The sequence below is a fragment of the Bufo bufo genome, chromosome 2 (genome assembly GCF_905171765.1).
Source record: "Bufo bufo chromosome 2, aBufBuf1.1, whole genome shotgun sequence".
NCBI lineage: Eukaryota > Metazoa > Chordata > Amphibia > Anura > Bufonidae > Bufo > Bufo bufo.
In genome coordinates this window covers 539,668,878-539,695,779 of record NC_053390.1, presented here as the reverse complement: position 1 = coordinate 539,695,779, position 26,902 = coordinate 539,668,878, and the positions used below count along the sequence as shown (strand labels likewise).

At 43.3% G+C, this 26,902-nt stretch overlaps 1 protein-coding gene across 2 annotated transcripts in view; it reads left to right on the top strand.

Moving 5' to 3' along the window:
• LOC120989736 (tyrosine-protein phosphatase non-receptor type 9-like) overlaps positions 1 to 26,555 on the top strand; it is a 68,491-nt gene extending 41,936 nt beyond the window's left edge. The window contains exons 6-14 of one of the 2 annotated variants that reach the window (XM_040418029.1): positions 1,146 to 1,256; positions 4,760 to 4,945; positions 5,237 to 5,409; positions 8,537 to 8,627; positions 12,046 to 12,115; positions 17,498 to 17,576; positions 18,312 to 18,462; positions 21,182 to 21,389; positions 24,390 to 26,555. In XM_040418029.1, coding sequence (XP_040273963.1) covers positions 1,146 to 1,256; positions 4,760 to 4,945; positions 5,237 to 5,409; positions 8,537 to 8,627; positions 12,046 to 12,115; positions 17,498 to 17,576; positions 18,312 to 18,462; positions 21,182 to 21,389; positions 24,390 to 24,613 — 1,293 coding nt within the window. In that variant the 3' untranslated portion in view covers positions 24,614 to 26,555. Of the gene's footprint in view, positions 1 to 1,145; positions 1,257 to 4,759; positions 5,410 to 8,536; positions 8,628 to 12,045; positions 12,116 to 17,497; positions 17,577 to 18,311; positions 18,463 to 21,181; positions 21,390 to 24,389 lie in introns of both variants that reach the window. The other variant, XM_040418028.1, reaches the window with a different exon arrangement.
• Positions 26,556 to 26,902: the final 347 nt, after the last annotated feature.

The window sequence follows — 26,902 nt, the reverse complement described above, 5'->3', positions numbered from 1 at the left end:
TTTCTCTATAGTGAAAAAAAAAAAAAAAAGTCTAAGAAAAACTCACCCACACCTTTTTTTTGTTTTGAAATCAAAAAGCCCTAAAAAATGCAAGCTGTGTGTGGTATTTTTAATTGTAAAAATGGCAGGGCAAACTTTTCACCTTTCAATTCTCCCCCCCCCCCCAGCTTAGCTGCTGAGTTATTCAATAAAATGTGTCTGTAAAGTGCCAATAGCAGTTTTTTTCCTTATTTCTTTGACCTGCTCACTGAGAAGGCCGCACATGCTCAGTTTCACCCTTCAGCTGCCTCCTGAGCTGTGATAGGGAGAGCATGGACACGCCCCCTGAGCTGTCAGCTTGATATAAATCCAGCAGAGCGATCCCTGGATCCATGTGAGGTACAGGGCTGGTTCTAGCTTTGTTAGAAAGAGATTGTACTATATGATGTCTGTTTTTCATTTTTACATTAGTCATAGGATAACCCCTTTAATACAAGGCACTTACTAATGTATTGTGATTGTCCATATTTCTACCTTTGCTTGCTGGATTCACTTTTCCCATCACCTGTTTCCAGGGGTTACAGCCACTGCTGCAGCGCAGATACGTGGTGGCCTGTACGGTGGCTGCTGCGCTTGCGTGCCTATATATGCTTCCACGGTCGCACCCACCAGAGAGCCAGCTATTTTTCCTACAGTGTGAAAGCGTGGCCATAGCTTCTGGTTTGCAGGGTGGTCGTAACCCTAGGATACACTGGCCTACCTGAAATAGAGGCAGACCACGCAACTGCTATAGGGCCTGGCGCAAAACTTTTTCTTCTTTCCCCCGCTTGAAAACACTCATGTAGATGCCACTAAAGGGAGCTCAATTCAAAAAGATAACAGCTTCCATTGTAGTTGTATTAAAGGGGAATCACAGTACATTAATAAGGGTCTTGTAGTAACTTTCTCTACATGATAAATGCCATTTGTTGAAGTAAGACATCCCCTTTAAAACAATTTAGAGGATTACATGGGCGGGGGTTTGCTGGAATAAACATTGACTATAAACTGTATCAAGCAAGTGTGTATGGAAATGCATTGAGTTACATGGAAGCATTTTGTAGGGTACATTTCTTTATTTTTTTTTATGTATGTTCAATTTTTTCATTCCTTCCTTTTGTCCCTAGGGTGCTTTTCCTGCGCGGTTAAAATGTGTTTTTATTGTATCCTCTCCTCTTTGGTTTCGAGCTCCGTTTGCTGTTTTACGACTTTTCGTCAGAGAAAAGCTGAGAGAACGGGTAGCGTATTTATATTTTTATGTGTTTTTTGTTTTGCTTGTTTGGCTTTTTCTTTGTTTTTTTTTGTTTTTTTATGATTTTGCTTGGGTTTTCCAGTGAGGTTCTAAAAATATTATTGTAAGCTCAATTACAAGAGGTACCGTAGTTGTCTAGAAAAGAACTGCATTATTTATAAAGCAAGTAGAATTTACCTTTACTGTATCGTGGTGCAGTGAACTTTATTGGAAGTGTTCTTAAAGCAAGTGCACTGCTTGAAAAACAGTGTCAGGAGACAGCCATTCTGTCCATTGTTTTCAGTGAGTATCCCTGCAGACTCCAAATAACTAGAAACTATATAAAAACGTTTAGTCTGCCTATATGCAGTCACATTTGATTTGGTTTTCTGATGCATTTGTTGAAGCCATAACCAGGTATGGATCATATTAGCTGTTCTGCATGCAACAAAACGCATTTTTAAAAAGTGTGCGGTTTTTGCAACAACATATTCACGTTTACGGATTTACGTTTCCTTCCGACAAAGGGAAAAAGAAATCGCACACAGCAAAACTGAAGTACATTAATTACAAAGTTGAGTTACGTTAATGTAATTTTAAAGGGGTTCTGCAGTTCTTTTAAACTGATGATCTATCCTCTCAATAGATCATCAGCATCTGATCGTCGGGGGTCCGACACCCTGGACCCCTGCCGATCACCTGTTTGAGAAGGCTGCGGCGCTCTAGTATTGCCGCTTCCTTCTCTGGGTTTCCCTCAGGCCCAGTGACGTCCCGACTAGAATCACTGGCCTGGGTGGGGCTAACTCTGTTCACTTGAATGGGGCTTAGCAGCGCCCAGGCCAGTCGTGACGACACTTGGCCTGCGGTAAACAGCAAGAAGGCCGCGCCGCTACTGCAAGCGCCACTGCCTTTTCAAACAGCTGATCGGCAGAGGTCCCATGTGTCGGACCCCCGCCGATCAGATGCTGATGATCTATTTAGAGGATAGATCATCAGTTTAAAAGAACTGCAGAACCCCTTTAAGTGGGACCCATATTGTTAAATATCTTTATCAGCGAAATTGCAGAAGGCCTCGATGGTAAGGTGTGTCTTTTTGCTGATGACACAAAGATTTGTAACAGGGTTGATGTTCCTGGAGGGATGCACCAAATGGAAAAGGATTTAGGAAAACTAGAGGAATGGTCAAAAATCTGGCAACTAAAATGTAATGTTGATAAGTGCAAGATAATGCACCTGGGGCTTAAAAACCCAAGAGCAGAATATAAAATCAGTGATACAGTCCTAACCTCAGTATCTGAGGAAAGGGATTTAGGGGTCATTATTTCAGAAGACTTAAAGGTAGGCAGACAATGTCATAGAGCAGCAGGAAATGCTAGCAGAATGCTTGGGTGTATAGGGAGAGGCATTACCAGTAGAAAGAGGGAGGTGCTCATGCCGCTCTACAGAGCACTAGTGAGACCTCATTTGGAGTATTGTGCGCAGTACTGGAGACCATATCTCCAGAAGGATATTGATACTTTGGAGAGAGTTCAGAGAAGAGCTACTAAACTGGTACATGGATTGCAGGATAAAACTTACCAGGAAAGATTAAAGGACCTTAACATGTATAGCTTGGAAGAAAGACAAGACAGAGGGGATATGCTAGAAACTTTTAAATACATAAAGGGAATCAACAAGGTAAAAGAGGAGAGAATATTTTTAAAAGAAGAAAAACTGCTACAAGAGGACATAGTTTTAAATTAGAGGGGCAAAGGTTTAAAAGTAATATCAGGAAGTATTACTTTACTAAGAGAGTAGTGGATGCATGGAATAGCCTTCCTGCAGAAGTGGTAGCTGCAAATACAGTGAAGGAGTTTAAGCATACATGGGATAGGCATAAGGCCATCCTTCATATAAGATAGGGCCAGGGGCAATCCATAGTACTCAGTATATTGGGCAGACTAGATGGGCCAAATGGTTCTTATCTGCCGACATTCTATGTTTCTAAGTTTGCTGTGTGCTTTCTCTTGCTTGGAAGGAAATGAACATAAATGCAGATATGTTGCAAAAAATAAATTATTTTTTTTTTCTTTTTTTCTTTTATGCGTTTTTGCTGCATTCAGAATGCATCACCACCACAACACATGGCAGATTCACACCTGGTTTTAGCTTCAAAACTGCATCAGAAAATCTGATTGCATATAGTCAGCCTTGGGCTACCTACACATGTTGCGAATTCTCGTGCAGAAAAACCTCAGCATAATACAGTACCAGCAAAAATTTCATACATTTTGCTTTTTCGTTCCATGCGGATTTTGAAATCAGCAGCGTGTTCGTTCTTTTGTGTGGATTTCACCCTTTTCAATGCAAGGGTGACATCTGTGGAAAAAACGCATTAAATCCTCACAACAGCAAAAAGTAAGGCCCCTTTCACGCGGGCGAGATTTCCGCGCGGGTGCAATGCGTGAGGTGAGCACATGAGTGGTGATTTTCACGCATCACTTGTGCGTTGCTTGAAAATCGCAGCATGCTCCTCTTTGTACGTTTTTCACGTAACGCAGGCCTCATAGAAATGAATGGGGTTGCGTGAAAATCGCAAGCAAGTGCGGATGCAGTGCGATTTTCATGCACGGTTGCTAGGTGACAATCGGGATGGGAACCCGATCATTATTATTTCCCCTTATAACATGGTTATAATGGAAAATAATAGCATTCTGAATACAGAATGCATAGTACAATAGGGCTGGAGGAGTTAAAAAAAAATATTTAACTCGCCTTAATCCACTTGTTCGCGCAGCCGGCATCTCTTCTGTCGTCTTTTGTGAGGAATAGGACCTTTGATGACGTCACTACGTTCATCACATGGTTCGTCACATGATTCATCACCATGGTAATGGATCATGTGACGGACCATGTGATGAACGTAGTGACGTCATCAAAGGTCCTATTCCTCACAAAAGAAGACAGAAGAGATGCCGGCTGCGCGAACAAGTGGATTAAGGTGAGTTAAATTATTATTTTTTTAACCCCTCCAGCCCTATTGTACTATGCATTCTGTATTCAGAATGCTATTATTTTCCATTATAACCATGTTATAAGGGGAAATATTACAATCTACACAACACCTAACCCAAACCTGAACTTCTGTGAAGAAGTTCGGGTCTGGTTACCACATTCAGTTTTTTATCACGCGTGCGCAAAATGCATTGCACCCGCGCGATAAAAACTGAACAACGGAACGCAGTCGCAGTCAAAACTGACTGCAATTGCGTACCTACTTGCGTGGGTTTGCCGTAATGAACCGGGACGCATCCGGACACGCTCTTCTGCAAGGGGCCTAACACATGCAGTTTTTGGTGCGAAAACGTACGGGAATTTCTGCACGACAACCCACACCCGTGTGGAGGTAGTCTTACGGTTTAACCCCTTTTGAGAAGTGAACGTTTAGCAATGGTTATCACACGAGGTTGGATTGACGCTCACCTGACCTTGTGCAAAGGATTCTTTTAATTCTTAATGTTTCCCACACAGGTGCGCACAGTAAAAGCCCATGAGTTGGTAAACCACATACCCAAGGAGTCTTTACCCGAGCATTTGGGAGGAACGTCCAAAATAAGCCATGTTGCTTGGATACAGGCCTGTGTCAATTCTAGACAAGGCCAGGAGAATGGAGACTGCATGGACCATCTCTTTGTTATATACTCTGAGCAAAATCCTGTGAGTGATAGACTAAATTCTAATTGCACCCAGCAGAATGTGACTGACAATACCAGACTTATTCACAATCATTACCATGAAAACAGGACTAAGAATTACGCAGAGACGCACAGAGTTAGTGGCTGTGTGCACTGGAATGGTTCTGCCGTTAGCGGCAACTACGATTGTTGTGATAAAAGCTCCAGCGCGAACACAAACTGTAGGAGGCCGCCTCCTCAATCGGAGACCCCTCCGGACACCCCATTGTATAAACAGCCTGCTGACAATCCTTCCATCCCGCCTTTACCCCAGAAATCTCGACCACTGCCCGCAGACATGGAGCAATCCATACACATGCCTGAAGAAGGAGGAATGACTGTACTGGGTTTGGTTCAGCATGTCAAGAGGATGAAAAAGAGGGGCATTTTTCAGGAGTATGAAGAAATTAGAAAAGAGCCACCAGTCGGTACTTTTGATGTATCAAAGTAAGTTGTAACGTCCTGATAAGAAACCCATTCTCTGAGGAATAATGTTTGTCTGTGATTTGTAATACATTTGTTGTATATGTTTAGGCAAGTCCTCCACCCACACTCTCTTGCTCACGGGTGCGCAAGTCCTCCACCCACACGCGCTTGCTCACGGGTGCGCAAGTCCTCCACCTACACACAAGGCTAGTGATCATTGTAGTCCAACACTAAATTCAGGAGAAGGTGGACCAGAAGGGTAAAAACAGCAAACAGGAAAATATCTGTAAAGAATAAATCAAGGCAACTGGACTTACTGTAGATTTCTTGAAAACGTTTCACTCGTTCTTCCAACAAGCTTTCTCAATTCTGAGTGACTGTACAAGAATTCTCTGGGATCCATATTTATTCCCAGAGAATTCTTGTACAGTCACTCAGAATTGAGAAAGCTCGTTGGAAGAACGAGTGAAACGTTTTCAAGAAATCTACAGTATGTCCAGGTGCCTTGATTTATTCTTTACAGATATACCATGACCTGGATAAATGAGAACCTTCACAGACAAACAGGAAAATGCTATAGAAATAGCCTTAGATATTTTTATTGCATGTATCTTGCAATAAACTTTCATTTGAAATGTCCCATTCATTGGCGTCCAGGTTAGGAGAAAGAGGATTTTATGGTGAGTTGCCTATTGTACCCCATAAACAATTGCCTAAGCTTCTACAATGCAATATGCTGTGTGAGCAGGAATAAGTCAGGATGGGTTCACATCCTTTGAATGTTTAGAGTTGAGATATTGCGAATGGTAGGTTTTGCTTCAGTTCCTAACACTTGGTTCACACCTTCATTAGTTATTTTTCATCATTTTTGAGTGGCTCTTTGGCCAGTTGAACAGTACAATATGCTTCTCTGCCCCTAGCAGTAGACTGTTGTTTTCAGTGAATGTCCTGCCATAGTGTCTCACCAGCTTGTAGCACCTCTTGCTGACACTTATATGAAGAGACTTTCTTTATGTATCAATTCTTTCTGCATATTGTTTTTATTTTAAGCTGGCCATACATACTCATTAGCTGTCGTCTGTTCAGCCAGATGTATGTCTTAATTTTAAGTCTGCACATTTGTCCTTTATCATACAGTCATACATCTGATATGACATATGTAATCATACAGATTAGGCTACATGCACATGACCGTTGTGTGTTTTGCGGTCCGCAAATCGCGGATCTGCAAAAACACGAATGGCGCCCGTGTGCGTTCTGCAATTTGTGGAACGGCACGCACAACCTTTAATATAACTGCCTATTCTTGTTCACAAAGTGCGGACAAGAATAGGGCAGGTTATATATTTTTTGCGGACCACGGAATGGAGCAATGGATGCGGACGGCACACGCAGTGCTGTCCGCATCTTTTGCGGCCCCATTAAAGTGAATGGGTCCGCATCCAAGCCGCCAAAACTGCGGCTCAGATGCGGACCAAAACAACGGCCGTGTGCATGAGGCCTTAGGTTAATGTCACTGGGATCTATTGATCTGTGAATGGCCGTCTTAGAGCTCATTCACATTTTGCCGAACGTAACATCCTGCCCTCTGTAGAACTGTCCTATCCTTGTCCGTAAAACGGACAAGAATAGGACATGTTCTATTATATTGCACTGGTGTGCTGTCTGCATCTTTTACAGTTGCTTTCCTAAAATACTTTCGTGTACATGAGCCCTTAAAGAGTTATTCCGGAGTCAAATACTTGGGAAAAAGGGCTGTAGTCAATAAAATAGTTTGATGCTAATATCACATCCTAAATGTGCAAAATGACCTTCTTTGTCGCACTGTTGCTCCTTCTCTGTGCTGCGGGAGTGTCTTTAGCACCAGGCCATGTAGGTAGTAGACTAGAACTCCCATCTTACATTGCTGATATCTATTCCTAGCTCTTCTACTCCCTCGGCTTTCCCCTGGCTCTTGTGTTTCATATTGTGCTTCCTCACTCCTGAGTGTCTCATATTAGTTCTCAGTTACAGCCTCATATAAGTGCTGGCAGTGAGAATGTGCGACCTGCAATCTGAACTACAGGTTGTAGCCCTAGGCAGGGAGCCATAAACTCCACATTTTGGGCCAGTAAGTGGTGAGTTCTCATGTGGGCTTTATGTAACGATACATAGGATTTTTCTTTGCACCTCATACTTTCAATAGGAGTCAGGTTATACTGGAGTAGCTCTTTAAGGCCTCAATCATACACAGACAAGGCTTTATGGGGGTTGTCCGGGATTTTGATATTGATGATCTAGCCCCCCGTCAATCAGAGGTTTGACGAGGCCAGTGACATCTGTCACGTGGCCTAGACGCACATCAGTCCCATGCAATACTAAGCACAGCTACTGTACAATGAAGGCTCTGTAAGCTGAGAGGAGGCCTTCTCAAACAGGTGAACAGATAGTGACCTATCCTGAGGACAGGCCATCAATATTAACCTGGAAAACCCCTTTAAAATTCCCTGTGGTACCCTTTTTAGCAACTAAATGTAGAGCAAAGTCGCTGGTAGAGAACAACTCCACTGCTACAGCTGAGCCTTGCCCTTCATGGCCTGTCTGATAATATAGTAGGTGTTCTCCATGACCCACTTTATAAGCACTGTAATTAGATGTTCCTGGAACTTCCTTAGTGATCAGTTCGCCTCACTGTTGGAGGCCATTTGCCTGATTCACCTGCTCATCCCTCGCTAACCATAAAGTTCTCATTTGTCAGCAGCTGACTAGCTACAATCACGTGGATCCAGAAAATTCCTTAACGTAAAGGTGTGCAGGCCACAGGATGTGCCATTGTGATGAGTGGCATTAGCAATGTTTCTTGCTGTATTTAAAATAATATTGGAATATTGTTGGCATAAGCAACGATCCTAGAGAATTAAGCAGTACTAAGGCTGGACTCGCACATGCAGCGTTTTCCACACACCAGTGGATACACAAGGGAGGAAAAGTATCTTGGGCTTGACCTTCTTTTAGGGTGATGATGAAAACGACCACAAAACATTTCTGCTAGGTGGAACTTTATGGACTTGTCTCTTTTCAGCTTTTACCATATTCATTACTAGTAGTAATGCTCCTGATTTTGATTAATGTTTGCATCTTAGTGTTGTATTTCCCTCTCTTCTCACAGGAAGCCTTACAATCAAGCCAAGAATAGGTACAGTGATGTTTTGTGCTTGGACCAGTCCAGGGTTAAGCTGGGACTTATTGGCACAGATGAGGTAACCTTCAGCTAATTAATAGAAAATCGCCTTCCGTTAGAGGGCACTGCCACACAGCACAGTCGGGTGCTACGGAGCTGTACAAGCCATAGAAGCCCTCACTAAAACTAATGAGGACTGCACTGTTTATAGGTTCTGCATTGTTAATGGCTGCACAGTATTGCGGGTGCCACAAGGCCATTAACTATGCAGACCTACTAAACAGTGTGCTCCTCATTAGTTTAATTAGGGCTGCTATGGCCACTTCGCAACCTTGACACAACCACTCCATTTGGTCTATGTTGCAGGGCTCATCTGGTGTGGTCTTTCCCCAATATACTCTTGCTAGATGGTTTAAAGGGGTTCACCCCTCTGGTTACCAGGTCCAGTGGTGTCATGTTCATTGTTCACATGACCACTGAAGCCACGTGAATCATGAATAGCACAGGATCATTGAGGGGCAAGAGAATCTGTCACCAGTAAATTCAGTATTAAAAGCAGGCAGAATGCCTTGTACAACCAGCACAGCTGTTATGATACCTTGGGGGGGGATCCGTGGCTTTAAGTTCTTATCCATATGCAAATTAGCAGTTAAGTGCACCACGGTTGGGCTCAAGCCGCTCTGTGCACTCTTTTGCCTCCTGCTTCCTCTGCCAGCCCCTCTCTTGATTGAAAGGGCCAGATGAGATGACTAGGCAGGAAGGAGAAGGCGGGTCTAGCAGAGGAACTGGGAGGGGCAAGGGTGTACAGAGTAGCTTGTGCCCCTCCTCAGCGCACTTACGAATAAATGTACTTCTTCACCAGAATGGCGCTACGGATCGCTAAGTGAAAGGTATCATTACATTCAGCTGAGCTAGCATTGAGCCTCATATAGTAAAAAGGCTTCAGCAGTGAGATGCAGCCAGTTTACCTGTGGTGTCTATGCACCTGGAACCTCCACCAGTTTCCTAGTATAAATTATAGTAAATGTGTTTAGGCCACTTCTTAAGAGAGTGGTGAGATCAGCATCAAAACTTAAAAGGTTGCTGTTTTTTGTGCGAAAAATTCAGTTTGGGCCAAAAAGTTTGGACTTTTGTACGCCAAAAAAATAGCAAGCGCCTTTTGTAAATTACTCCCAGTGTGCCTGGTTTAGCAGTGAATTTTCCTATGACGTGCTCCTTTTGAAAGGCAACATGAAAACCATGTTTTCTCCATGATTGCAGCTTTTCTGTGGTGCGGTAATTGCCCATGCAGTTTTAACAGGTGAAACATTTTAAGAACATGTGTAAAAATGCATTTTTATTTTATTTTTTGGTACTGTCTCGTCCACAGGATGTAAACCCAGCCGCACCTGTGTAGGGATGGGGGACAATGTAGATTTTAGGCCAGAGACTGCATTGAGTGGTCTCCACATGGTAGCCTTTTGATAGGCAGTTTACTGATTTTTTATTTTTTTATTTTTTTTAAATAAATAATTTTATGGGGCTTTTGTTCTGCTCGTTGCGTTTTCAGTTACTTCAGAAGAGCAATGCACCAAATGTGGGGAGCATGCCTGCTTTATTCACAGTGCAATCCTTATAAACCATATACGTGCTTGTACAGAATGCATATAGAGCAGTGATTAGCAGTTATTCAGCTATACACAGATGCGGCCTCCTAGTGATCTTGTGCCTGCTGCATAGAAGTACCGATGTACACAAACGTGCCCAAACTAAAAATCAACCTCTAGGCAGACGCAAATGGTTTTGGAAGGATTTCAGAAAACAAGCTGTGTTATGTAAGTTCTCCAGAAGGGGGAGCTAAATGTTAGTCAAAGATGTTACAGTGATCTGCCTGTTGTCCAGTGCTGGTTTTCTTGCAGATGCCTTCTTGCAGTATATGTATGGTTTTGATGAAATTTAAGCACTAAGGGGGAAAGTACATAAAATGATGTGACCTCAAATACATGGATTTCAGTGTTGAGCATGTCTATTGCCAGTGTTGCTGTTTTGGTGCCAGGTTCATTATCTATCTGTGGCTGTAGTGCCAAGTGCCGCATCAAGAGCCAGGGTTAGAGTTTGATCCTAGTGGCAAGGTGCATTATGCAGTTATTTGCACTTTAGTATCTTCAGTTATTTTTGGGTGCTAATATAAGGGGGTGAGAGCCAACTGTGCCCCCTCCCTGGTTGGGTGAGAGCTGATTGGAGTAGAGCTTATATTGCACTTTAAGATGGTGCTCAATGTCTGTGCAGCACAAAAGCTTCATATATGGTGCCATGGCACATAGCCTAGATGGTAGTGTTCCATGTTCCAGAAATGTCATCTAAAATGATGTTCCTTAAATCTGAATGGGATTGTTTCTGCAGCAAGGTTTTTTACAAACCCCATTCAGTTATTTGACAATTGCAGAAATGTATGCCACCGTCCTGCTGCATGAATATACTGTAATGGGCCCTGGAACAGACATATGGATGTGAAGTGTGCTCTCCACATCTTCTTCAGCCCTATTGAAATGAATAGGTCCGCATAAAATCCGCAAAAAATCGGGCATGGAACAAAAATACAATTGCGAATGGGGCCTTATTGTGAAGCTTCTTGGCTTTTTACAAACTGATGGGGGAAGCTGCAATACCAGTTCCCATTTTCCCTATGTACAGACCATTCTGACCATTTACTACTGTAGTAGGCTACTTTCACATTAGCGTTTTTTGCGGATCCGTCATGGATCTGCAAAAAATGCTTTTGTTGCCATAATACAACCGCATGCATCTGTCGCGAATGGATCCGGTTGTATCATGTCTTATATAGCCAAAACGGATCCGTCTTGAACACCATTGAAAGTCAATAGGGGATGGATCCGTTTTCTATTGTGTCAGAGAAAACGGATCCGTCCCGATTGACTTACATGGTGTGTCAGGACAAATCAGTCTTGCTCCGCACCACATTGCGGACAGAAAAATGCTGCTTGCAGCGTTATTCTGACTGCGATGGGAGCGCAACCAAATAGAATGGAATGCATTTTGGTGCACTCCGTTTCGTTCAGTTCAGTTTTGTCCCTATTGACAATGAATGGGGACAAAACTGAAGCGTTTTCTCCAGCTATTGAGATCTTATGACGGATCTCAATAGCGGAATTGAAAACGCTAATGTGAAAGTAGCCTAAGATGTTTTCCACTTTTAGTATATTGCATTTTTGTACAATACAACATATTGCAGCCCAGGTTGCTGCATATTCATACATAGAAACTTCCCCCCACTTTGGTAAACTGTTCTCCATCCTGTAATGTCATCATGGCAGTAATCATTGTAAATGTGATCCAGACATTATACTGCTCTATAAATCAGTAGTACCCTAGTTTCTAGTACTCCACTACTTTTTCTTCTGTATTGCTGTGCAGTTTCTCATCTGTGTCTGGGTATATTGTCTTCGTTTACATCAGGCTTAGAAGTACTAACCTTTCATTTGATCTTGCTTTTATAGACGACTGACTACATTAATGCCAGTTTTATGGATGGATATAAAAGAAAATATGCCTATATTGCTACTCAAGGTAATTTGTGTTAAGCTTTTTCAGGATGAACTATAGGAACAGATGACAGATGCAACAAAAGCCAAACCATTGGCCTAAGCCCTGCATACATTAGAAATGGTATAGATTACATTATTTAGCAGAAAAGATAAACTGTACATACATACTGTATTTTTTGCTCCACAAGATTCACCTAGGTTTTAAAATGAGAAAAAAAATCTTTTTTTCTCATCGCACCTCAGACCAGGCTCCCCAATCTTCATCGCACCTCAGACCAGGCTCCCCAATCTTCATCGCACCTCAGACCAGGCTCCCCAATCTTCATCGCACCTCAGACCAGGCTCCCCAATCTTCATCGCACCTCAGACCAGGCTCCCCAATCTTCATCGCACCTCAGACCAGGCTCCCCAATCTTCATCGCACCTCAGACCAGGCTCCCCAATCTTCATCGCACCTCAGACCAGGCTCCCCAATCTTCATCGCACCTCAGACCAGGCTCCCCAATCTTCATCGCACCTCAGACCAGGCTCCCCAATCTTCATCGCACCTCAGACCAGGCTCCCCAATCTTCATCGCACCTCAGACCAGGCTCCCCAATCTTCATCGCACCTCAGACCAGGCTCCCCAATCTTCATCGCACCTCAGACCAGGCTCCCCAATCTTCATCGCACCTCAGACCAGGCTCCCCAATCTTCATCGCACCTCAGACCAGGCTCCCCAATCTTCATCGCACCTCAGACCAGGCTCCCCAATCTTCATCGCACCTCAGACCAGGCTCCCCAATCTTCATCGCACCTCAGACCAGGCTCCCCAATCTTCATCGCACCTCAGACCAGGCTCCCCAATCTTCATCGCACCTCAGACCAGGCTCCCCAATCTTCATCGCACCTCAGACCAGGCTCCCCAATCTTCATCGCACCTCAGACCAGGCTCCCCAATCTTCATCGCACCTCAGACCAGGCTCCCCAATCTTCATCGCACCTCAGACCAGGCTCCCCAATCTTCATCGCACCTCAGACCAGGCTCCCCAATCTTCATCGCACCTCAGACCAGGCTCCCCAATCTTCATCGCACCTCAGACCAGGCTCCCCAATCTTCATCGCACCTCAGACCAGGCTCCCCAATCTTCATCGCACCTCATCAAGCACCGACAGTTCTGTTCTTGCTCTTCCCTGTGCTCAGTAACTGAGAAGCATAATGAATAGATGAACGGAGCTGCCAGCGGTTAACACTGGCAATAAGTCGGGCAGCGTGACAAGTAAAGAGGGCACAGCTAGGGAGGCAGGGGCTGGAGTAGTGAGATGAAAGGCAGGGTGGAAGAAGAAACGCTAATCCCTAATAAAGTATATTCCAAAAAACCTTATCCTATGTCACATAGTAACGATCGTGTATTTTTATTTTTTTTACTATTTAAAGGGGGTTTTCCATCTCATTCATGGCTGAGATCAGAATGCCCCTACTATGTGGTGACCAGGAGTTGTGGAAAGCAGGATGTGGTATGCTGACTCTCAATGCTTCCAGTTCTATGGGATTTAAAATGCCTTAAGGACTCAATCCTATTTTACCTTAAGGACTTGGCCATTTTTTGCAAATCTGACCAGTGTCACTTTAAGTGCTGATAACTTTAAAACGCTTTAACTTATCCAGGCCATTCGGAGAAAGTTTTTTCGTCACATATTGTACTTCATGACACTGGTAAAATGAAGTAAAAAAAAATTCTTTTTTATTTATAAAAAAAATACCAAATTTACCCCAAATTTGTAAAAAAAAAATGCAAATTTCCAAGTTTAAATTTCTCTACTCCTATAATGCATAGCAATACCTCCAAAAATAGTTATTACTTTACATTCCCCACATGTCTACTTCATGTTTGGATAATTTTGGGAATGATATTTTATTTTTTGGGGATGTTACAAGGCTTAGGGCTCTTTCACACTTGCTTTGTTCTTTTCCGGCATAGAGTTCCGTCGTCGGGGCGGAAGGATTATCCCAATGCATTCTGAATGGAGAGAAATCCGTTCAGGATGCATCAGGATGTGTTCAGTTCAGGACCGGAACGTTTTTTGGCCGGAGAAAATACCGCAGCATGCTGCGCTTTTTGCTCCGGCCAAAAATCCTGAACACTTGCCGCAAGGCCGGATCCGGAATTAATGCCCATTGAAAGGCATTAATCCGGATCCGGCCTTAAGCTAAACGTCGTTTCGGCGCATTACCGGCTCCGACGTTTAGCTTTTTCTGAATGGTTACCATGGCTGCCAGGACGCTAAAGTCCTGTTTGCCATGGTAAAGTGTAGTGGGGAGCAGTATACTTACTGTCCGTGCGGCTCCCGGGGCGCTTCAGAGTGATGTCAGGGCGCCCCACGCGCATGGATGACGTGATCGCATGGGGTCTGACGTCATTCTGGAGCGCCCCGGGAGCCGCACGGACGGTAAGTATACTGCTCCCCCGCTCCCCACTACTACTATGGCAACCAGGACTTTAATAGCGTCCTGGCTGCCATAGTAACACTAAACGCATTTTGAAGACGGATCAGTCTTCAAATGCTTTCAGTTCACTTGCGGTGTTACAGATCCGGCGGGCACTTCCGGCAAATGGAGTACACAACCGATCGGGACAACGCAAGTGTGAAAGAGCCCTTAGAAGTTTAGAAGCAAATCTTGAAATTTTTCTGAAATTTTCAAAAACCCAAGTTCAGGTCTGAAGTCACTTTGCGAGGCTTACATGATAGAAACCACCCAAAAATTACCCCATTCTATAAACTACACCCCTCAAGGTATTCAAAACTGATTTTACAAACTTTGTTAACCCTTTAGGTGTTCCACAAGAGTTAATGGCAAATGGTGTTAAAATTTCAGAATTTAGATTTTTTGGCAAATTTTCCATTTTAATCCATTTTTTCCAGTAACAAAGCAAGGGTTAACAGCCAAACAAAATACTATATTTATTGCCCCGATTCTGTAGTTTGCAGAAACACCCCATATGTGGCCGTAAACTACTGTACGGGCACACAGTAGGGCGTAGAGGGAAAGGTGCGCCGTATGGTTTTTAGAAGGCAGATTTTGCTGGACTGTTTTTTTGGACACCATGTCCCATTTGAAGCCCCCCTGATGCACCCCTAGAGTAGAAACTCCATAAAAGTGACCCCATCTAAGAAACTACACCCCTCAAGGTATTCAAAACTGATTTTACAAACTTTGTTAACCCTTTAGGTGTTGCACAAGATTTAATGGAAAATAGAGATACAATTTCAAAATTGCACTTTTGGCAGATTTTCCATTTCAATCCATTTTTTCCAGTTACAAAGCAAGGGTTAACAGCCAAACAAAACTCAATATTTATGGCCCTGATTCTGTAGTTTACAGAAACACCCCATATGTGGTCGTAAACCGCTGTACGGGCACACGGCAGGGCGCAGAAGGAAAGGAATGCCATACAGTTTTTGGAAGGCAGATTTTGCTGGACTGTTTTTTTTTTTACACCATGTCCCATTTAAAGCCCCCCTGATGCACCCCTAGAGTAGAAACTCCAAAAAAGTGACCCCTAAGGTGGCAGTTTTGTTGGTACTAGTTTAGGGTACATATGATTTTTGGTTGCTCTATATTACACTTTTTGTGAGGCAAGATAACAAGAAATAGCTTTTTGGCACCGTTTATTTATTTTTTGTTATTTACAACATTCATCTGACAGGTTAGATCATGTGGTATTTTTATAGAGCAGGTTGTCACGGACGCGGCGATACCTAATATGTATAAAAAAAAATAATTATGTAAGTTTTACACAATGATTTCATTTTTGAAACAAAAAAAATCATGTTTTAGTGTTTCCATAGTCTGAGAGCCATAGTTTTTTCAGTTTTTGGGCGATTATCTTGGGTAGGGTATGATTATTGCGGGATGAGATGATGGTTTGATTGGTACTATTTTGGCATATATGCGACTTTTTTGATCACTTTTATTATCTTTTTTGGGAAGTAAGGTGGGCAAAATTTCAATTTTCTCATAGTTTTTATTTTTTTATTTCTATGGTGTTCACCGTGCGGGGAAAGTAACATGACCGTTTTATAGATCAGGTCGTTACGGACGCGGCGATACCTAATATGTGTAGTGTATTTTATTTATTTTTTTTCATTTTTATTCAGTGATAAATGTGTTTTTTTTTGTTTTGTTTTTATCTTTACTTTTTTCACTTTTTTTTTTTTACAATTTTTTTTTGACCCAGACCCACTTGGTTCTTGAAGATCCAGTGGGTCTGATGTCTGTATTATACAGTACACTATATAGTCTACTGTACTGTATTTTACTTACACTTTGTCTGAACAGATCTATGCCTTTAGCACAGATCTGTTCAGCACCATGGACAGCAGGATGCCTGAGAAGCCGTACTGTTGCCATGGGAACCTTCCCCGTCTGCTCAGTTGTGGCCACAACTTCGCAGACGGGGAAGGGTAAGGAGGGGGGCTCCCTACCTCTGTGACCCCATCCTGTCTGGGGGCTGCAAAGGCACAGCAGCCCCCCGATGGGAGAGGGAGGGAGCTCCCTGACCCTGACAGTTAACCTTTTCCATACAGCGGTCCGTACGGACCGCGGTATGGAAAGGGTTAAACGGCTGACATCTGCACAGATGTCAGCCGTTTATACCAGAGTGTCAGCAATGTGCTGACACTGTGGTATAACCACTGGCCACCACTGGATCCCGCCTGCCGCACCGCCCACAACACCCCCCCCTGCACCACCCGACGGCAAAAAATCATGCAGGGGGGGTGAAAAAATCGACAATTTGGGCATTTTAAAGTTTCTGATCCCCGTGGGAAAGCGCAGCAAACCGCAGGTCTGAATGGCCTGCGGTTTGCGGCGATCGCCGGGGGGGGCTGGGCGTTGTGACAGGATGCCGGCTGAATGATTTCAGCCGGCATCCTGTTCGGATTAACCCCCGCGGCGCCGCAATCGCATTTTAAACTTAGGACGTACCGGTACGCCCTAAGGCCTGGTCGGGAAAGGGTTAAAACACACTTGGGGAGATTTCTGATAACTGGTGCAATAGAAAACTTAGTTGCCCATAGCAACAAATCAGATTTCACCTTTTATTTTTCAGAGCTCCTTTGGAAAATTAAAGGTGGAAGTTGATTAGTTGCTCTGGGCAAATACGGCTGTTTTCCTTTACACCAGTTTTGAGAAATCTCCCCTCTTTACAGCGTTACTCGTGGTGTAGATATGTATAAAATGTGTATTTACTCAGCCTCTTGTGTTCATTTGTTGTGAAATCACAGAAAGGACTTGTAACAACTACAATCTCCACTTTTTGGGGGGCCGTAGGGGCACTAACTGCAAGAGACTGTTTTTGTTTCTTTGTATGTGTTGCAAAACTGAACACTAGTAAATCTAAAGCTGTTTTTCTCTAACCAGGTCCCTTGCCAAAAACGTTTGACGATTTCTGGCGTATGGTATGGGAACAAAGAGTGTTAATAATTGTTATGACGACAAGGTAAATCTACATGTATAGGATCTCCCAGTATGTCTTGTACTAATGGATGATGTTTTCACCATGCAGATGACTTGTCCTGCCATAGTAACTTATCACCTATGTACAAGATAGGTGGGGGTCCCAGCGATCGCATATTTAAAACCTATCACAAGAACAGGGGTCCTATGTTTGAAAGGAGCAGTGGCCACACATGCAATACCGCTCCGTTCATTTCTGTGAGAAGGAGATAGCGGAGTACAATGCTCTAGTGATCTGTGGGGTCCCAGCACTTTACTATGAATAGGTGATAAGTTGCTATAGTAGAAACTTATTAAAGGGGTTCTCCAGGAATTAAGAAAATGAAAATACTTAAATATTAATATATCATAAAGATATTCCTAATTACCTTCCATTAGTTATAATGCCTCATTTTGCCAGGTCTCCTAATGACCTCCATTCCTACAGAGATTCAGCTGAAGATCTTATCTGTATTGAGGATCGTAATCCCTGACAAGTAGGAGAGGAGGATGAGGCAGCTCTTTACCTCAGTATTGTGAAGTAACTTGTCCTCCTGTGTTATTAGAACAGGTTTTGTGTGTACTGATAGAACGGCGGCCATTTTATTTCTCCTAATGATTGCTCCCCAGACAAAATTAGCCATTATAACTAATGAAAGGTATTTGGGACTATATTAATAATAAAATAACAAAAAATACTTAAATATTACTTTATTTTAATTTTTATTTTTTTCTCAAGAGTAATAGAAAGAGGTCGGATAAAATGTGGACAATACTGGCCTCTTGAAGCTGGAAGAAGCGAAGATTCTGGGCACTTTATTATCAGGAACATTCATATAGATCTCTTCCAAGACTTCAAATTAACCCATCTGGATCTCTACAATAAACAGGTACACTATGAACTTTCCAGCTTAGGCTACTTTCACACTGGCGTTTTGGTCTCCGTTTCTAAGATCCATCATGGGCTCTCACAAGCGGTCCAAAACTGATCAGTTTTGCCCTAATGCATTCTGAATGGAAAAGGATCTGCTCAGAATGCATCAGTTTGCCTCCGATCAGTCTCCATTCCGCTCTGGAGGTGGACACCAAAATACTGCCTGCAGAGTATTGCTGTCCAATTGACAAAACTGGCACACAATGTAAGTCAATGGGGACGGATCAGTTTTCTCTGACACAATCTGGCACAATAGAAAACGGAACCGTCTCCCATTGACTTTCAATGGAGTTCATGATTGATCCGTCTTGGCTATGTTACAGATAATACAAACTGATCCGTTCATGAAGGATGCATGTGGTTGTATTATTGTAACGGATCCGTTTTTGCAGATCCATGATGGATCTGCCCAAAACGCGAGTGTGAAAGTAGCCTTAGTCTGAATTGGTTGCAGACTCAAAATCTGATATATTGTAGTCAAGGACACTTCAGCTGTGCAGTATTAAAGGGGTTTTCTGGGATTTTTCAGGATAGGTCATCAGTATCTGATCGTTGTCGGTCCGCCACCCGGGAACCCGGCCGATCAACTGTTTGTGAACAGTCCTGTGAGCACTGCGGCCTTCTCCGTGCTTACCAAGTACAGCTTCGTACATTGTATAGCGGCTGTGCTTGGTATTGCACTCAGCCTCATTCACTTGAATGGGGCTGAGCTGAGCCTAGGCCATGGGGCCACTGAATGTGTCGTCACTGGCCTCAGGAAAGCAGTGCAAAGGCAGCCGCGCTACTGCGAGTGCATCTGCCTTCTCAAACAGCTGATTGGCAGGTGTCCCGGGTATCAGACCCCCACCAAGCAGATACTGATAACCTATTGAGGATAGGTCATCAGTATCAACATTTCGGAAAACCCTTTTAAAGGCTATGTTCACTGTGACCCTGACATGGACAATATATTTCAGAGTTTCTCTGGATTTGATAAGGCAAATTGCAATCGTCATTTCTTCATTGGTTCTCAGCTCTCCCTATTCATGTTGCAGCCTGCTTCTAGTTTCAGACTAGCTGAATGTATTGTACATCCTGTGTAATCTTCCCCTGCAATCTGCAGCCTGTGAGCTGCCCTCCTTGGATCCTCTCCTCACTTTCCACACACACCTGCTGTGTATAATCTCCTCCTCCCTGTTCTCTCTAAGGGCATGTTCACACAACTGCTTTTTCAGCTGAATTTTGGCGCAAATAAAGTAGTCGTGCCAAGTGACACGTTCGGCCATTTTTTAGTATCCCTAAAAAAATAATGGGAGTGCATCGTGCCTGCGCGGCTACCACTTTCATTCACTTCTATGGGGCTGGCGGAAATGGTTGACTCTGCTATTTTTGGCAGCCCCATAGAAGTGAATGGAGGGTGGCCACTCATGCGCGGCGCTCTCTTCACTTTGCTGGCTGCGTTTACGAGATAGGTGCAGGTCCCACCTCTGGATATGCACCTATCAAATAATGGGGGCTTATCCTAGCAATATGCCCCTCTTCTCTGAGATGGGAAAACCCCTTTTTAAGTCCATAAAAGTAGCCCACTACATGGTCTACGCATATCGGTTAGAAGGCTTTTAGCTGAAACTTGTAGACCATGTAGTGGCCGTCTTTTATAGACTTTATAATTCTACAGTATAATAAACCGTGGATTTTATTGGATTATTTCTGGTGCTGGACCTTTGCACAAGTTGTGAAAACGGGTACAAAAGGGAGGGTGTCTGGTAGATGGTTGGAAAAAAGAACCAGTTTTACCACATCAGTCAGCTTAAGTGGTGATTTGTTTGGGGGAAGAGCTTTCCTTGGTTGCATAGGTTACTTTAATGAGCCTTTGTCAGCACGATGAACCTTATGAAACCAGGCATATTTCTGATTAAAACTATACCTTAGTTATTTTTGCAGGTTGCAACATTGTGGAGATAAGAGGATTTTTATCTTTAGGCTCCATTTACACGTCCGCAATTCTGTTCTGCATTTTGCGGAACGGAATTGCAGACCCATTTATTTCTATGGGGCCGCACGATGTGCTGTCCGGATCTGGAAATGCAGACCCACACTTCTTGGTCTGCATTTCCGTTCCCGAAAAAAATAGAACATGTCCTATTCTTGTCCGCAATTGCGGACAAGAATAGGCATATTCTATTAGTGCCGGCGATGTGCGGTCTGCAAAATGTGGAACGCACATTGCTGGTGTCCGTGTTTTGTGGATCCGCAAAACGCACTACGGACGTGTGAATGAAGCCTCATGCAAATCAGGCAGTTGGAGTATTGGGGCGGGTTGTAGCACTTCGAGCACCGCTAGATCTCTGCTGCCCATTATACTACCCCATCTGCTTGACAACCCTATATTGATTGACAACCCTAAAATAGCCCTGTCTAATGGTGACTGTGCTGTGATCCACTAATAATCATTGGTGGTCCAGTGTTGATATGGAGTCATTGGTGTCAGCTGGTTTTATCAAAATCATGCATTTCCCTATCCTGTGGACAAGAAACGAGTACAGTCTCTCAAACAAATTATACATTTATTAAATGGTTGGCATTAAATGAAATCTTTAGCCAAAGCAGTAGAAGTGAGAAATGCTATGTAGTGTATGCCATGCATTATGTGTTGTTCTTTGACTTCAGCATCTCCCATTGTCTTGTTTTTCTAGACCAATGAAAGTCGAAGTGTTGCCCATTACCAGTACATGAGTTGGCCTGATTTTGGCGTGCCTAAATCTGCTTCTGCCATGTTGGACTTCAGAGCCCAAGTAAAGCAACATCAAGCCATGGCTGTGCAAGCTTTGGGGTCAGAGTGGGCTGGACATCCTGCGGGGCCGCCCATCGTGATTCACTGCAGTGCAGGCATTGGCAGAACAGGTGAATATTGCAGTACTAATGGATGGGGTGGTGGGGAGGACACGCACAGCTCTAAAGTGTGGATTCAACCTTGAACATTGGGGAGGGGGTATTTGTGAAGCCCTGCACTCCAGAATTCTGGCTTTAAATGGGTTGTCCATGATTAGAAAAAACATGGCTGCTTTATTTAAAAAAAATAGCCCCACACCAATCCATGGACTGTGTACTAAGCTTCACTGCAGTACATGTGGCTCAGCTGTAATACCACAGACGAACTATAGACAGGTATGGGGCTGTTTTTGGAAGAAAGCGGCCATCCCTTTAAAACATTGCAAAATAGGAATTTTGCTACTTTTTGGGTTTATTTTTTGCAAAAGCTTGACTTTTTTTAGACCACTCATTCCAGTTTTGAAAAGTGGATTGTAAAGTGAGCATAGTTTGTGTTTTTACTTCAGATTCATCACTGAGACTTTCCTAAAAAGTCGCCAACTCACTCCAGTAAAAGAGTAGCATTTCTAGAGAAAAGTGTTGGGTTTAAAGGGAACCTGTCATCAACTTTAGGCCTCCTGCACACGACCGTTGTGTGCACCCGTGGCCGTTGTGCCGTTTTCCGTTTTTTTTCGCGGACCCATTGACTTTCAATGGGTCCGTGGAAAAATCGGAAAATGCACCGTTTTGCAGCCGCATCCGTGATCCGTGTTTCCTGGCCGTGAAAAAAATATGACCTGTCCTATTTTTTTCACGGCCAACGGTTCACGGACCCATTCAAGTCAATGGGTCTGTGAAAAATCACGGATGCACACAAGATTGTCATCCGTGTCCGTGATCCGTGTCCGTGATCCGTGTCCGTTTTTTCCTATCATTTCAATGGCAAACTTGACTTAGATTTTTTTTTCATGTCTGTGGATCCTCCAAAAATCAAGGAAGACCCACGGATGAAAAAACGGTCACGGATCACGGACCAACGGAACCCCATTTTGCGGACCGTGAAAAAATACTGTCGTGTGCAGGAGGCCTAATTCTGACCTCACTGAGGGCAGAATAAATTTAGTGATAGAAATGCTGTTTTCAGCGATGTGTCACTCATCAGGTAAAAGTAAGAGGTTGCTGAGAACCAGCATCATAATGATTGCAGCCCAGGCCTAGAAAAGAGTCACATCTACCTGAGAAGAGTCCTGGTTATACATAATCTCCTGCCCATCTGCTGATGATTGGCAGTTGTCTCCTAGAGAGAAAGGGAGAAAACTAGGTAGAAGCCTGTCAGTCATCAGCAGGGAGAGCAGGAGTCCATGAATAACCAGGACTCTTCTCAGGTGGCCGGGACTCTTTTCCAGGCCTAGTCTGCAATTATTGTGATGTTGGGTCTCGGCAACTATTTACTTTTAACTTATAAATGACAGACCGCTGAAATCATCCTGCCTGTCTCTACTTTATGCTGCCCATACCAAAGGAAGTATAAAGTTGATGATAGGTTCCCTTTAAAGACGTGCCAAATGTTACAAAGTGCAACATTTGATACATTTGGTGCAAGCTACACCAACAGAGGCTCAAGCAAAACTGACTGCAGCTATTGCAGTCATGATAAATTTCAACAATTGTTTTACTGACTTAAAGGGGTTATCCCATCATAGACAATGGGGGCCTATTGCTAGGATATGCCCCCATTGTCTGATAGGTGCGGGTCCCACCTTTGGGACCCGCACCTACAAGGAGAACCGAGCAAAGAAAGTTGAGGAGGGCGCACCGTGCATGTGCAGCCACCCTCAATTTATTTCTATGGAGCCACCGAAAATAGCCGAGCAGTGGCTCGGCTATTTCCGTCAGCCCCATAGAAATGAATGGGACTGGTGGCCGCGCATGCACAGAGCGCTCCCATTCACTTCAATGGCGGGGAGCTGTGCCTGGTGGTGGACGGACCCTGGGAAACCCGGGGTCCTCCAGCCACAGCTCTCCCCGACTCTGGTCTCCTTGTAGGTGCGGGTCCCAGAGGTGGGACCCGCACCTATCAGACAATGGGGGCATATCCTAGCGATATGCCCCCATTGTCTAAGATGGGATAACCCCTTTAATGGAATATACTTCTATTTATGAGAATTCTCTCCATTTAGAAGTCTCAGCGATGCATTCATAGATTTAAATTGGTTGTTCATAAAACATTAGTGGATCTACCTTGTGAAGCTTCATCTTAAATTATTGGTGCATATGTATTTCAGCCCGATAGTTTAGCGATCCCAGACTTGAGGAAACAAGGAAATAAATGGACCTCTACCTGTTCTGGTGATCCTTGACTTCAGTGTTTTGATATATTCACCTACATTTGTGTGTCACTATGTGTGCCATTTTTGTGCCTGTGTTGGATAGGATGTGACCCTTCCTGTGTATAATATATATCATGCAGTATATCACTGGGAGGGGTTTAAAAGGGTTTTGTCACTTCAGCAAATAGCATTTATTATGTAGAGGAAGTTAATACAAGCTCCTTAATAATGTATTATTGTCCATATTGCTTCCTTTGCTGGCTGGATTCATTTTTCCATCACATTGTACACTGTTCATTTCCATGGTTATGACCACCTTGCAATCCATCAGCGGTGGTCGTGCAAGCACACTATAAAAAAAAAAAACACACCAGCCTATGTGAGCTCCCACAGTCTCAGCCACCAGGGAAGCCGGCACTTTTTCCTATAGTGTACAAACACGGCCACCGCTGATGGATTGCAGGGTGGTTGTAACCATGGAAACAAGCAGTAAATAATGTGATGGAAAAATGAATCCATCCAGGAAAGGGGGAAATATGGACAATCGCAATACATTAGTAAGTGCCTTGTATTAACTTTCTCTACATAATAAATGCCACTTTCTGAAGTGACAAAACCCCTTCAAGGGTGATGTTTCATTAGGTAAGTGACGCCCTACTTCATCTTCCTGTTGACTGTTTATGTACTCACATATATAGATATGGTAGGAGGAGTTGCTGAAGACTTGTTTAGTACTAATTTTGTCCCTTTCTTGTATAAATAGGAACCTTTTGTACTTTGGATATTTGTTTGTCCAGGCTGGAGAACATTGGCACGGTGGATGTTCTACAGACAGTGAAGAGGATGAGAACTCAGCGCGCTTTCAGTATTCAAACATGGGATCAATATTACTTTTGTTATATGGCAATTATTGAATATGCACAAAGAAAAGGCCTCCTTGCCCCTGTGGAATGGTCCGACACTGAATTTGAGACAGATAGCGAGTGATTATTCCCTCTCCATGGTACTAAAACATGTTTTGTGGGTGTAGCCTTGGCCATAGCTGGTCCATTCTAAACTGGGTGGTGCTGGAAGGCTCTGCCCCCTTGCTGCCATGCAGTGAAGTGCAGGGCCCTTCAGTACACCTCTGGTTTGAGCTATTTATGCACTGGAAAGTGTCATAATTTATTGTAGCATGAATGCAATGGAGTAACTTGCACATCATTTTCTAGACTTGAACTAAACTGTACTTTTTTTTTTTTTTCTTTTTTTTTGCTGTTGTGTGCAGAAAAGAATTCTGTACAATTGTCACAGATCCCTTTGTAAAGTGTGTAGCATCTTGTAGATTTTGTTTAGCCCTTTTTATGATTTTTATGTAAATTGTAATGTGTCCTCAAACGATTGCTTCAAAGTCTGTAACGTTCAACAAATGCCACCAAATAGAGGTCCACATACCGGGCACTGTTGTATATAGCTAACTTTAAACCGAATCCAAGTTACCCAAGGGGAAGACTCTGCATCAAAGACCGAAGGTTGTGTCAAGACGAATCGCAAATTGACGGTTATGCAAACTCTTACCCATTTTCCTTAGTTCTTTCAGCAGTGGAAGGGTTAAGAGAAATGCCTTAAGCTATGTTCGAGTTGGTAGCATTTCCTTTAAGGATGTTGAAAATGGTTATGGGAAGCGTTTTGTTTTTTTTTGCCAGACACTACATATAGTGTAGGGTTTTACGTACAATATTACACTGCCTGCATTGATGTGCCTTTTTAATGTATTATGTGTAGCACAAAAGTCATAATTTATCCAAATTAAAAAGACAAATGCCTGCATTGATATTCTCAGGGGCCTCTTTCTAATTTCCATGTTAATTAGGGGGAAAGGAATAGTTTCTTCTTTTTTTTCTTCTCGCTGTCCCTTCAACGTACTTGAGAGCAGATTTCTTTAACAGTTATATTATATTAATATCAATAACTTGTTTCTCCATTTAATTTAATTATTTTTGTACTTTAACAGTATTACTTTTTTTCCTCCAGTTTGGTACGACTGACTTACATCACAGTGGCTGCATAAAAAAATGAACCAAGCTACTGTATTGATAAGCCTACGTAATCATTGTAAATGTTTATATATGCTTTGGGATTGCAAAATTAGAATGCGTTTATCTCCTCGCTGTATTTAAAATTACAGGACCTGTTACTAGGCTGGCAAATACATGGAAAGCTACTAGAATGAACTTATATGTCAGATTAAATATTTCTTTAGCCTTCAGTGTTTATGGTTTTCTTTATTGCGCTTGTAATAGACTTAGAAGATTTAGGAAACAGATCCACTATGAAAAATGGTGCTTATAAGGCTATGTTCACACAGCCAAATTTGGTAGTTTAAAATGGGTGTTTTATGCCACATAATATGCGTTCTAAGTACTAGTAAACAGTTTCCAATAGGAAATACATGCCTTGGTGCACATGAATTGTTACCCAATTGTTTTAAAATCCGCTTCTAAAGTGGCATGTTATTTTCCTCACTTTAAATCATGGAGAAAAGGATAAATACATTGAGTAGGAGTATCTGCAGGGATGGACTGGGAGCTTAAAAGGGGTTTTCCAGGACTTTTTAACTGATGAACCACGCTGGATAGTTAATCAGTGTCTGATCAGCTATTTAAGAAGCCACCCGTGCTTACAGTAGTGCCACGGCCTTCTCTACGCTTAGCCATGTCACATGGCCTAGACACAGCTCAGCCTCATTGGAGTGAATGGGGCTGAGCTCCGATACCAATCACAGCCTCTGTACAATGGATGGTGCTTGGTGAGCTGAGAGAAGACTGTGGCCATAGTGCTGGTGCCTTTTCAAACGGCTAATCATTGCGGGTCCCGGGTGTCAGACTCCCACTGATCAGATACTGATGACCTATCCAAAGGATGTGTCATCAGTTAAAAATTCCCAGAAATCCTCTTTAAAGAGGACCTTTCACTAGAATAAAACATCTAAACTAACTATACAGACATGGAGAGCGGCGCCCAGGGATCTCCCTGCACTTACTGTTATACCTGGGCGCCGCTCCGTTCTCCCGGTATAGCCTCCGGTATCTTCATAGTTGGGCTCCACCCAGGGAACCTGACGCCGTCTCTTTCTCCTATGCTGTAGCGCTGGCCAATCGCAGCGCTCAGCTCATAGCCTGAGAGGCTTTTTTTTCCTCTCAGGCTATGAGCTGAGCGCTGTGATTGGCCAGCGCTACAGCATGGGAGAATGAGACGCCTGGAGGTTCCCCTGGGTGGAGCCTAACTATGAAGATA